At 30.9% G+C, this 13,582-nt stretch overlaps 1 protein-coding gene across 3 annotated transcripts; it reads right to left on the bottom strand.

The window, feature by feature from the left end:
- Window positions 1-179: 179 nt before the first annotated feature.
- Window positions 180-12,029, bottom strand: LOC106064926 (E3 ubiquitin-protein ligase MARCHF5-like). Of its 3 annotated transcripts, none has more exons than XM_056037754.1 (7): window positions 11,877-12,029; window positions 8,537-8,613; window positions 7,683-7,888; window positions 7,050-7,180; window positions 5,052-5,238; window positions 2,563-2,726; window positions 180-1,646 (listed from the first exon to the last, which is right to left on the bottom strand). In XM_056037754.1, exons 2-7 carry the CDS (start codon window positions 8,569-8,571, stop codon window positions 1,494-1,496), a joined length of 876 nt encoding a protein of 291 aa, XP_055893729.1. In that variant the 5' UTR covers window positions 8,572-8,613; window positions 11,877-12,029; the 3' UTR covers window positions 180-1,493. The 3 variants fall into 3 exon arrangements, with proteins under 3 accessions (XP_055893729.1, XP_055893732.1, XP_055893740.1); XM_056037757.1 differs by having other exon boundaries at window positions 11,852-12,012; XM_056037765.1 differs by having other exon boundaries at window positions 11,938-11,998.
- Window positions 12,030-13,582: the final 1,553 nt, after the last annotated feature.

Raw genomic sequence — 13,582 nt, 5'->3', positions numbered from 1 at the left:
ATTTTCACATTTAAGATAACATTAATAAAATGACCGAATTTTGAGACACTCGATCATAGGATATAGAAGTAGCAATATGAAATAGGCTTTAAAAAAAAAAAAAAAAAGACAGAATTCATTTCTAGTCCAACACAAGTATACTGATCTCAAAGTGCCACTCAAGAATGACAATGGCTGACATAATTAACTTTTATTAACTTGATTAGACTAGATTAAAACATTGATTATAGGATATATTTAATATAATTTTTGAATGTCTGTAAATTAAAAAAAACAACAAACAATTATATACTGGTTTAATTTATTAACTTAGTTTATGTCTGCCCTGGATGTGGCGAAATATGTAGGTTGCAGCTGGGGCTGCATAGCCGCATGAAATACTGCAGACCTCATTAATCTTCGAGCTTAAATAGGCCTTATTATTAATATCAACACCTTATACAAAGCAGTCATATTAAGATTTTTGTACCATACTTGTAAAAGTGCTATAATTTTATTGATAATAACAAAGATTGACTCCAATATTTCAGACATTAGTCTTCATTAATATGTTCACCAACTAGTACTTTACTGCAATGGTATAATTCACAGACAACTAACCCATTCCAAGTATATACATAATGTAACAAATTGGATATTATACCATGGCCGATTAGATACATAAGTTTTTGGATTTAAAACTGATAAAGAATATTAGGATTTAAGATTTAAAGCATTAGCTTTTTTTCTTAAAAGAATAACAAAACTTGTGAAAATAAGAATCATCTCCCTGAGAAAATGGCATCTCAATATGCTACATAACTTAAGGAGTTGTCTTCTTATTTATATCTTTAATTACAGTAGACATGGTCATTAGAGAAGAAAATTAAAATCACAGATAATAATTAAAAGCTACCATTATTAGTGCACACTTTAAGCCTTATAATGCCAGTTAGTATTAGAATAAATAGTTGTCTTTTTTAAATGTAGTCTAAAAATATTTGCAAATGTGAAAATTGATAAATATTTTTACATTTCTTCAAGTTACCATAAACTATGAAAAGAAAATAATTGTATAATTTTTTATTTTTTTTTATGAAGCAGTTCTCATAAATGTTTAAATATACATCATATTGGGACCAAACAAAAAAATATTGACATTCTTTTGGACACAAAAAAAATGAGAACCCTAAATTTTTGGTATTCAAACTTATTTTTTTTAAATGAGTTGTGTGCAAAGTATCAGAAATGAATCGATTCAAATGACCTGTACTTTTGAAGTACCACTAATATCTATCATAAGTATGGTTGAGAAAAAAGAACAAAGTTTATTTTGTTTTCAAATCACATTATGACATAAGATTTTTAATTAAAGAAACAATGAGTTATGGTACCAAAAAGAAACTCATTCACTGGAGACGTGAGATATAGGCATCTCATCTTTTTATGTCATCAACTTTAGTTCAGTTTTTCTTTTCCCTTCAAGAATAATGTAACTGAAAGAGTAGAAATGGTCATTGATTAACCGGCGAGTCAGATGTAACAGGAGCTGAAGAGTTTTGTGGCTCACCATAGTCACAAATGACCCTATTAGCTTGACGTAAATACTGCTGTTGTTTGTAGTAGATTTTCATAACACCCTTGATGGCAATAAATGCGAATCCGCCCTGATGAAAAAAAAATAGTTTTATGTCTTATTGTGTTGAAACATAATAAACAATTACTTCAACCCCTTCTCTTTCCCAGATACCTTAACTACCTTTTGTGTAAGAATGTTTTAAGTGATAATAAACCTCAAAAACAATTAATACCATGATCAGTTTTCACATGATAGTATCTACAGTAACATTTTACACATTACGTACTTTGAAAATTGAAAACAATGTGATAAAGCATATGTGTGGACTTTTTGGACTCCCATTGGAGCATAAGACTACAACAGTACTTTGCCATCAGTTTCATTTTGACTATATGATTATGTCATATGCCATCTTTGCTTCTTGGTCAACCAATCTCCCCCAAGATAACTTTTGTCTCCCAGCTTTTCTCTTTTTTTTTCTAGCTTTTTTCCTAGAGCATGTTAACAATGTTTAGTGCTTTTCTTCACATTTTATGCCTTATTTTTTTTTGTGTGCTCTATTGGTGTTTGCCGAGTTGTTTCCCACAAGCTGTAGTTTGAGATTTTATTTGGACATTAACACCAATTTTATGTGGCAAACTGTTGGTGAATTCCTGGAGCTTGTCTGTATTGTTAGTTGTTACTCTCCCAGTCTCTGCCATATTAAAACTTTTCACATTAGTATTGAAGATGCAGATTTTATTATGTAAATTGTTAGTTGTTACTCTCCCAGTCTCTGTGCCACATTAAAACTTTTCACATTAGTATTGAAGATGCAGATTTTATTATGTAAGAACAGTGCTTTAGACTGCCAGATCGGCGGTAGAGTATCTATCAAAAGCGAACTGCAAGTCTTTATATCATATCTCAAAATGTTGGAACAATATGCTTACTATCATTATGCTCTCTAGGGCCTAAACTGCTACTTTATTTGGTTAAAAGCATTTAAAATTTTTAATAATTACCAATAGAGTTCTTTGAAAATTGGATTGGACAAGACCGAACATGAGCTTGCCTACAATAGTGGCAATAGTTGGCATAATCAGGGCTCCACATAACACACGAGTGGCAGATATTGGGTCAGTCAATGTCACAGTGTCTGCTGGTACCCTGGATAGCCGGGAGTGTTCTAGAAAATCAATAAAAGAAGGACACATACAAAAGTTGCCCCTAAAAAATGCAGATTGTTTTAAATTTAATTTGCTATAAAAATTGTTTCAATTGCTTTTTACAATTTTTTTTCAGACCTTTACAAAACACCATGTAGCTTGCTCAGATCACAGACCTGCTAGGAGGTCTTACTAAAGTTTCTATACCTCATCTAGAGATGGTACACAGACATTTAGCTAATCACCAGCAAAATGTATTTTTTTCAATTGACAGAGAAAAAAAACAACTCATCAGCACCTAACTCGAGCAGAGTTGTGTTTAATGAGCAGCACGGAAAAACCTCCCAGATACCCCCTTCTTCCACTGGTCCACAAATGAGATTGGACCATAGCACTCTGAGTATGCTATAAACATGAAAGTAGTGCTATATAAAAGCTATAATTATTATTAATAGTTAAATGTACACACTAAAATAGTAAATCTATAAATACTGATAAAATATGCAGGAGTCCTAGTCCCTAACCCTAACCCTGTGTATTTGAATTGAAATTTTAAATGTTACTATATAACCCCTAAAAAACTAGTTTATATGAAGAAAAAATATTCTAGTTAAGTTAAAAACAAAAGTTTTATATCAGCCTTTTCAAATAAGGAAGTAAATTAGTTCAACAGTGTTTTTATATTTCCTCAATACAGGATCAAACAATACTCTTGTCATTGACATACATTTAAAATGTAAATCATTGAAAAAAAAAAAAGACTAGCTTTAAGAAAATATTAAATATTTATCTGTATTTTGTTAATCAATTGTTAAAAAATACATATTTTTTTATATTATTGAATAGAGCAAAATATAAACAGTAGTTAACATCAACATAACAAAGAAACATTATTCTAAGAAAATAAATACAGCTTAGATTTCTTGCTTGAACTTCTTTGTTCGTAATTGAACAAAAATTTTCCTCTTGTCTAATGTATTATCTCGGTTAAGCCCAATTTGATTTTATCCAAATTTGTTCATTTATGAATGAGATAACTATTCAAAATTCTAATCTATAGTAAATACATGAGGCATTAACCTGAACCTTTATTTCAGGTGGAATGAGTGACTAACAATGTCTTGTATCATTATTCTAAAAATGAATGACCACAAAGTAGTGTTGCTCAACCAATGGGCATCAAGAAGCACAGGCTAAGCTATTTAAAAAAAAAAGACAATGCCAAACAAATTGGACACTATCAATATCCTCTCCTGCAAAGTGCAATCTAGAATATTACAACTAAGAACAGGGTACACTCCTTTACATTTTCATCTTTTACAGAATAAATCCCACCCACCCCATCCTCATGAAAACTACATCATACTTTCTTTGAATGCCCCAATTTCATTCACCTAAGGCAGATTACCATTACAACCCAATACCCTGTATGGCACTGGAGAACAGCTGGAAAAAAACAACAGCTTACTACTTTTTCTTGGCAAAGACTACAAAAGAACCAGCAAAATGCTGGTTAGAAGAACATTAGACCAGTCCTTTTGCTGTGGAATAGCAAAACACACACACAAAGGATAAGACAAGCGTCTCCTCTATGACCTGCTCTTCAAAAATAAATTCGGATTTTACAGACATCATTTTCAATACCGTACCTGTGATGAACGAGCTTTATAAATAATAACAATAAAAATATTTGCACAGCATTACATAGAAATGCTTAGGATAAAGGGGGTATCTGGGTAAAGGTTACTGTTATAGCTTTTTTAATGTATTAAAACAAAATGTATGACTTTAATTCAAACTTGGGGGCTCAAGCACAAACACAAAGTGCTTATGAAAATAGAAGGTATCATAGCTATCAATTGTTAGTTTCACTTTTAACCCTTAAAGTGCTGAGCTGTTTTACAACAAGTGCATACGAAATGGAATTACAATTCTGATGTTTAGAGGCTAAACTTCCACACGCGTTTTAAGGGTTAAGTAAGCTGCGACCTCCTAATTCTCTACACAAAGTATAAAAGAGACTAATTCAACTTAAATCAAGCATCTCTCAAGTACAATTTCTTTTCCTTGTTCGATACCTAACAAAATAATTAATTACCAATAATTAATCAACTAATTGGATAATTTTTTAATTGATTCGTTTTGTCAGGTGGTACAAGAAATAATTGTGCAAAACAAAATTTCAACTTTATCCTAGGTTTGAGTGTGGGAGAAAAAATGTGACTAAAAATTGTACCAGACAGACAGAGTGAATGCAAAATGAAAACTTAGTAATTTGTTAAAGCTATAGAAGATTGAGTACAGATGTAAGAGCACCTTAAAAAAAAAAAAGCTGAAATACTCACCATCTGGAAATAAATAATTAATTAAAGGTAATTTTGATGAATGCTTGCGCCACACTTTAAGCACATAATCTTCCCATCGTACCATCTTGCCCAATACTAACATCAGAGGTATTGTAGGCAGACCAATTAATAAAAACAATGGGTCAGCTTGTTCCATTACATTAAGTCCTTCCTTGTGGCCCAAGACCTTGTTCAAGAGGGAAAAAAACAAACTTCTAAAATAATAGTAAAATATTTCTGCTTCCACATAGTAAATAGACAGAAAGTAGCAATGTAAATTGGGCTAAAATTTATTTGCGTAAACCAATGTACAAGCTTAGCCAACTTTTCAGTTGTACCGGTACATCTTCATATTTAAGCACAAGGCTTCTTTGTTTGACCTCTCCCTAACTACCGGTACTTCATCATATGTGAATAGTTAAATTCCCTATCACAATGAACTTTTAAAAAATCAATAAAATTATTTCAATTAAAAAATCTAAGCAAAATAATAAAAAATATTTAAAAAAACAACAACAAAGCTTATATTAAGCATGTACTTATTTGGATCAGTCATGAAATTAATTTAGTTTGTATTAGATCTAGACTAACAATAAAAGAGCATTTATAAAAATATTTTTAAAAAGGGGGAACAACCTGAATTCGAACTCGTGGTACAAGCCTTCTCAAGCCAACATGGTAACTACTCTACTAGTGGAGCTTATGTACATGGAAGATTGTATAGTCCTATTTTTCAGGTTTGTGTTCACTAGATGATGACCTATAAAGGGGACAAACTCAGCTTATACCACCACATCAGTATACTATGATTTTTTTCCCTTGTTCAAGATAACAAATAAAATAATTTATTACCAATAGGTAACTAACTAATTGGTTGGTTTTTTTTTAAATCGATTCTTGTGTTGCCAGGTAAATGAAATAATTTAGCTAAATTTCATCTTGATCTAAGATTGGGTGTGAGAGAAATCATGTGTACAAACTTTTTACCACACAGACAGACAAAAGAGTCAGTTAATATAAGCTTAGTAAAAATTAGACCTAATTGAGATTATAATTTATAAAATAATTCAGTCACTTGAATTGTTTTAAAATTCTATAGTTGAAAAAGCTAATGATACAAATAATTACCAGGAAGTATTAAAAAATAAATAAAAATAATTGTACAGAACAGTTTAAAAAAACATATAACACAGAAAATGTGGCCACTTAAAAAAAAAAATTCACCTTCCCAACTGATTCTTCAAAAGAGATGGGTCAGGGAGTCTTGCAATGTTACTAGTGTGTCTGTGTGCACACGAGAAGTTACTTTACTTTAACGGTTTTGCAAAATATTTACACATGAATTACTGATATGCTCAAATAAGTAGATAATACAGTTAGAGTTTAAGTTTAGGCACATTGGCACAATTTAGGCCATGTCATGCCCATAATCCTTACAGTTAGAGACAAAGTGAGAAAGCATATAATAAGGCCATGATAATGACACTAACATTTTTGGGTAGAAACTAGGGTATTCGAATACTGGTGGGGCAGCTAGACATGACAAAATTAATAGGTAAGGATGCAAAAATAAACATAAATACAATTCACATTCTCTTACAATTTACTGTGTTCTATTACTTGCACACACACACAAATTACCTAAACTTATATTTCATTGGAATGTTCAATAAGTAAATTAACAAGTTTAAGTTCACTGCAGGTCATGATAGATTTCTGAACGTCATTAAACTAATGTGAGCCGAAGTCAAGTTTCAAAGATGTCATGCATGACTACCATTCTCTTGAGCATAAAAACCATTGCAGAGTTCAAAGCAGTTCTTACACTAAAAATACTTTTCTCTCTAATGAATTTAATTGTAAGAATTAGAGTTGGTTTTCCATTTTAGAAAAAAAAATATTTTAGTGTAACATAAGGCAAGTCAAATCCTTACTATTCCTTCAAAATTGTGTTCCTGTTGTAACTGAAAAATAATACTAAGACATCAAAATACATACCTGCATGACAGTAACAGCCCCATAAGTGACCATTGTCCAATAAACAGTTCCTATAAAAATCCCACCAGCAACAAAAGGACACATTTTGAATATCACTTTGTCAATAATATCCATAACATACACGATGGGTCCTAGAAAAAATTATATTTTAAATGTTTGTTACTAAAACTGTTCCATTAAAAGTTCCAAATCCAAGTAGCTTTCATTTAACATTTTGTCTTAGAAAATCTTTATTTTCCTGAAATCTATTTCTAAGGTTTTGATATTTTCATTGCAAATCAACAATTTGAGGGGGGTTAAAAAAACTAAGCATGTAACAGAATCAAAGAAAAGTCATACTTTTCAACCTTTACCAAACTTTTTGCAATATTAAATAAATGAAGCAAGTTTGAAACATTGAATAGTAAAATATTCATCCCTTCAGAGATAATTACTGAAATTCATTTCAAAGTAAAACTGACATTTTGGGGAGTAATGAAGAGTTTAAATCTTAAAAATGTTACATTATGTATATGTTGGTCTAAAGCAAAAAAAAAGTTCACTGCAATGCTGGTAGGCAATAGTCTGTCTTGGACTTCAGATTTATTTGCATCACACAAGATCATAATTTGAATCAAATTTTACTAGTCCTACCTAATTTGGGAAATAAGATGAGGTACTCTGTATTACACTGAGGACATGCTACTTTAACTGTGCTGTTCCCTTTCTGCTTTTCATCTACCCATCTTTGCAGACAAGTCTGATGAACCCATTTAGTGGTCCCCCTGCAACGACAAGGGCGCACCCATGCAGCTGTCCGGTCATCTTCTTCAGTTGCAAAACAGACCCAACATGATCGCCTGAAGAAAAATGTTATTGTATGAGCAGTCATTTATTTTATTACACTATCTGATATAGGATGCATTTTTTTTTTTTTTTTTTTACGTAAAAGAATTTCCATGCTCCTTTTTTAAATGGTTATTGAATGGAAAAACATTTTACAATGCATTTGCGTATTTCTTCTAATACTGATAAAAAAAATTTATTAAGACCAAACAATCATATGTCTGGTTCTTACAGTAACAGCAAAGAATCTTTTTTGGTCATTAATTAAGACCAAACAATCTTATATCTGGTTCTTAAAACAGCACACTTTTTTTCTTTGGCACAGTCAGCAAAAGAGCTCACAGCTCAGCAGCAATAAAGCTGGCTAGAAGAAGAAGAAGGATATCTGGTTCTTACCCTAACAGCAAAGAATAATTAAAAAAATAATTCCATTGAATTTTTCGCAGCAAGATTGACTTATTCTAATATTTTAACAATAATTATGAAACCATGGAAAACATATTGAAAACATAATGGTAACAACAGACCTCATGCCACAAGTCTAATCAACATGAATTTATTTCAAAGTCATTTTGAATATATGAAATTTGAACAAATAGAATTATGTTACAAACTTTAATTTTCAAAAATTAAATTCGACATTATAATTAAAAAGTAGTTACCTATCTTCGTCTAACTGTAAGCGACTTTGGGACATTTTCTATTGCTAATGTGTAGCCCAACACATTGGAAAGAGCAACTGAAATTATATTAAAAACAAAGCATTTTAAGGACATATATGGATTTAGATAATATACTAAGGCTAAGGTAACTTGGGAGATGCACATTTTAATCTGGGCAACTGCTGACAATTTATCCTAAATATCACCTAGATAATTCTTGAGAGTTCAATATATTTCTAAAACAATTTATCATGCACTTGCACTATGTCTAAAACATTATAAGAATAGGAGAAGCAACTGATAAGATTCTTGAAAGAGGTGTGTGTTTTTTAAACTATTTTATTTTAATTAAATTAAAAAGGATTGCCCAATGCCTTTAAAATAAGTAGTGTATAAGAAAGTATAAGTTACAGTATGATGCAGAAACAGATATGTTTTCACTGCTTAGTGGATTATAGTCTATGCCGGTAGTCTATTGATGTTATTATTAGTCAGTTGGTCTTAGAACATCAAGGCAATAACTTTGTAATGTGGACAAAGACTCGACTGTGGCTTTTTCAGTATTAAACTTCATTCAAGTATATAATGGTCTGGACTTGGTCTTTCTACTTGTTAATGTATATATATATATATATATTTATATATTTATATATATATATATATATTTATATGTATTTATATACAGTGCTAATAATAAACGTTAAAATACAAGAAAAGTAATAATTTTTCTCCACATTGAAAAAGGTACCGCTGCATACCATCACAAAAAAAGCACTGTATATATATATATATTTACCTGGTACTCATAATTTTTGAATAAGTTGAATGAGTATTGAAAGTCAAAAGCTTAATTAAGTTAATAGCACCATTACAGTAGGTCATAAAATATCATTTAATTTGAGAAAACGAAATAGGTGAATAAATGAAAATTATTTTTTAAGTGACACTGACAATTCTTGAGCTCCACAATTTATGGTTTGGTTTTTGGATTTGAGGCACATCGGCACAATTTAGGCCATGTCGTGCCTGCAGTCCCTTAAGGACTACTCTCTCTCTAAACAACAAGGGCCAGATTTTATACAGTCATATAATTAAGATCAAGGTCTATTCACAGTTAAAATAGTAAAGGTAGTAAAAATTTAAATATTTGGTAAAAATCTAATGTAAATAGTGCATGTTCCCAAATTCAGAAATCAGATCTTCGTAGATAGCCCCACTTCCCGAATAAAGCCCAGTACCTTCCCAGGGTCGACATTATTAAATAGTGTTTTTAGACCACAATTTATGTAGATTTAGGATGAATATAATTCCCATTCATATCTAAATAATATACCCTGTACATAAACACATATAAGTGTGCTATCAATCATCTAATTTATGTTTTAAAAAAAAAAAAAAGAAAATATCAATTTGTTTATTAATGTAAAGTGTTATATATATAAGTTATTGTTTATTTTCAAAGTGTGTACCGGTACTCCACAATATATTGGAAATATATATATATATTAAATATATATAAAAAAGAAAATAGTGTGATTTGTTTTTAAAACAGCGTTATTGTTCTTTCAACTATGTTTATTTCACTATTTAAAAATAAAAAGACATTCAGGTTTTGATTTTTTGTCAAGGCACATACATATCATTACTAGATCTATTGACTTCTTGTAGTAAATTTAAATGTTGTTTTTGTTTAAACATGCACTGGATCTTCCTTCTGAATCGAAGATAATTAGATCCTAGCCCTAGCCCAAACCTCCAGCAGAAGGATAGGGGATGGCAGCTTTTGTCTTCCCTTTATTACATATAATGATATAGAAATATAGATTATAAATATGGCATTAAATGGATATGAGTAGAGTAGTCTATATATATATCTAGATAGAGGACACAAATATTAATGACCCCAGGTTCTGTTATTTTTTAATCAGCTCATTTCATTGTGAATATCCATGTTCTGCCTGTTTTATTAATACTATATTGTAGTTGTGACGATCACACTTGCCGGGGATTATATTATCAAACTTGACAATTCAATGAAATGAAGAAAGAAACATATCTCTGTATTTTCTTAAACTTCTTTAATAATACTTCTTCAACTTTCACTAAATTAACTTCTCAATTCAATAACAACTTGACTTGATACTTCATAAATAAAACTTAAAGATACATGAAACTTCACTTAGTATAACTTCAACTTATAAAACTTTAACTAATGGACCCGCTAATATCACAAAACTTATAACCATTACTAATCTAGGACTGAGCGAGGACCATCGCTCTACAAGAACTACTACTATGCGAGGAGCTTGTCTAACTGACTTTCCCCTAATTTATACCTTTCTTAATCATACATTCCAGAATCCTGGAACCTTCTTCGATAATTATTTTAGTAACTTTGACCTTCTAGAAGCTGACGTGTGCTATTTTTTTCCCTTAACCTCTTTCTTTGATTGGATACCTAAAATTAACTTGTTTACGCTGGACACTTGCACTGGTTTGAACTCGCTTCTAGAAACTGGTCGAAATAGGTCACAGACTCGACTCGTGACAGTAGTATATATATATATAATTATAATATAGATTATATAGATCTATATGATTATATGAAGTAGATCTATATCATTAGATGGTCATAGTCATGGTTAACACTTAACTTCATACTTAATAAAATAATCTACTTTACCTAGGACCTAGACTCTATTGACTATAGTCTAGTAAGTAGTATAATTTAATACTAATGTAATAGTAATACTAAAAAACTAATTGGAATTCTATTTCTATAGACTTAATAGACTAACCTAAAGATCTAGAATAGATATCTCTATTTAGTACTCTAGTCTAGAGACATTAGTCACTAGAGTTATAGTCAATTTATTTTATATAGATTATAGAATTAGTATTTATAGGTCATCTAAATCTAGTAATAATAGACCATAGTAAAATAAGTAATACTAGTAATAAGTAATAGAATAGTACTGGCAGTAGATTTCAGTAGAACTTAGAAAGAACTTAAGAGGTGAAGCTAGAGTCTAGATTCAAAGATTCTAAACTAAATGAATAGATCTATCTAGATCTAGGCAATCTATTCTAGGTATAGATTTGAAGATTCCTAATTTCTAGATCCGTGTTAACTGTTATGTTATGTGTTGTATCTCGTCTCTAGACCTAGATCTATCTAAATCTAGCTAGAATCAGCTAGATCTAGATCTATAATCAGATGAGTATAATCTTAGACTCTATCTTCACTACAGTACAGTAATCTAGATTATAATAATTATAAAATTATATCTTATAACTTATGAATTATTAAATTACTTTAGTTAATCTTAAATCTACGCACAATTTACGCCATTAAATATTTCCTAATTTTAATGATTGTAGTCTAGATTAGAGTATTAGACCTAATCTATTTCGAGACAAAAAAGATGAGCGACAATGTTTGGTGTCCTACTAGTCGGTTGCGTAAATATTTTTCTTTTGCCAGGAATTAGGATGCCACTCTCACAAATAAAACAAACCAAAAAGTGGTTTTTTTTTTAACTTTTACTTTTATTTTATACATACACGTAGATATAGATCTAGATCTATATCTAGAGTATGCATTATATGCATTACGTCTTTTTTTTCATCGTCACCTAACCCTCCTGGAGGACGGCAATAGGGGCAGGGGCAGACTGGGTGTCAGAATCGGACTAGGCATTTCTATACAATTCGGCCCACAAACTGTTTGTCATATGATGGGCATCAAATCATATCTGTCCCCAAACACATTGTGTATCGAAAGTAGTTAGTTATATGAATAAATTATTAGATGATAAGCTCCATTACTGAATGAATAAAGTATTACACTTGGGATTGAGATTCTCTTAATATGAAAAAATTCCTGCTACCATATATATAATTGTACTTGACATTCATATTTAAGTCATCTGAAGATCTTCCATCAACGAACAAATTGTTTATGATTCAGTGTATTATGAACTTCAATTTTCAAACACAAATCTTCATCCTCCATTATTTAAAATTATTTCACAAGACCATGGGGGCCGGAGTGGTTAAGCGCTTGGCTTTCGAACCTGGCGTCCTGTGTTAAAATCTTGGTGAAGACTATAACGGTTACCTGACTATAATATAGTTGGGGAGAGTAAAGGTGGTTGGTCGTTGTGCTGGCCACATGACACCCTGCTCGTTAACCATTGGCCAAATAAACAGATGACCTTAAAATCTTCTGCCCTATAGATCGCAAGCTCTAAAAGGGGAAATGTACTTTACTCACAAGGTCATATATTTTTCTTTCTCAATAACTTGAAAACCTAGTTTCACTATCGGCAACTTTTTATACTTTAGCAAATAGCATCTTTGAGTTTCGACTTATGTTTATATCTTTTTCCTCTTGGTATTAGTGTTACTTACGACGTTGAGCCTTTTTTTTTCTTTATAAATGCTGTCATCATAAGATTGTAGAATCTCTGTTGCTTGCGAGGAAACATGAATATTTTTTATTTTTTTTTGCACAAGACCAGTGGCGTCACTAGGGTGGGTGTCACACGGTGCGGTCAGCACAGTGTGTCACGTACCCCCCTCTTTAATTTTTTTTCCGTGTTTGGTTGTTACGAGGTATTATATATAGTTAATAATTACCTACGTTATTTTATTGTTCAACAGCTATAAAATGAGTGTCTATTAAATTTTAAAATTCAGTAGTTTATTACAATTTATCTATAGTTTACTGGGTTTGCGTAGTCATGTGAAACTCTGCACGCATCCTTCATCTTTGGAATCGAAGATATTGCCATTAATCTATAGTTCAATTTTGCAACCATAAGTAAATTACACTGTTTGAAAACTTAACAACAATTTCATCAAATTAGTGTCTTTCAGGATCCCATTTTTAATTTTTTTTTAAATTCCGTTTTGGGAAAGTGTCGTTTGTTTCTGTCTCAAAAAATTCTTAATTTTAATTTTAAAAATCCTTTTTCACATAACGCCATAGTAAGCAGATGGTGAGGAACGGTTGAAGGCTTTGTTAAATAATTTAGAAATATT

The sequence above is a fragment of the Biomphalaria glabrata genome, chromosome 1 (genome assembly GCF_947242115.1).
Source record: "Biomphalaria glabrata chromosome 1, xgBioGlab47.1, whole genome shotgun sequence".
NCBI lineage: Eukaryota > Metazoa > Mollusca > Gastropoda > Planorbidae > Biomphalaria > Biomphalaria glabrata.
The sequence above is the reverse complement of the archived record's forward strand: the minus strand, read 5'-3'. Positions and strand labels throughout refer to the sequence as shown.

Coding starts and splice junctions, on each gene's coding strand:
- LOC106064926 (XM_056037754.1), bottom strand. CDS start 8,571: ATGTCCCAAAGTCGCTTACAGTTAGACGAAGATAG. Junction 5,239..7,049: donor GGGCTGTTACTGTCATGCAG/GTATGTATTTTG, acceptor CTCTTGAACAAG/GTCTTGGGCCACAAGGAAGG. Junction 2,727..5,051: donor TAATTATTTATTTCCAGATG/GTGAGTATTTCA, acceptor TTGATTTTCTAG/AACACTCCCGGCTATCCAGG.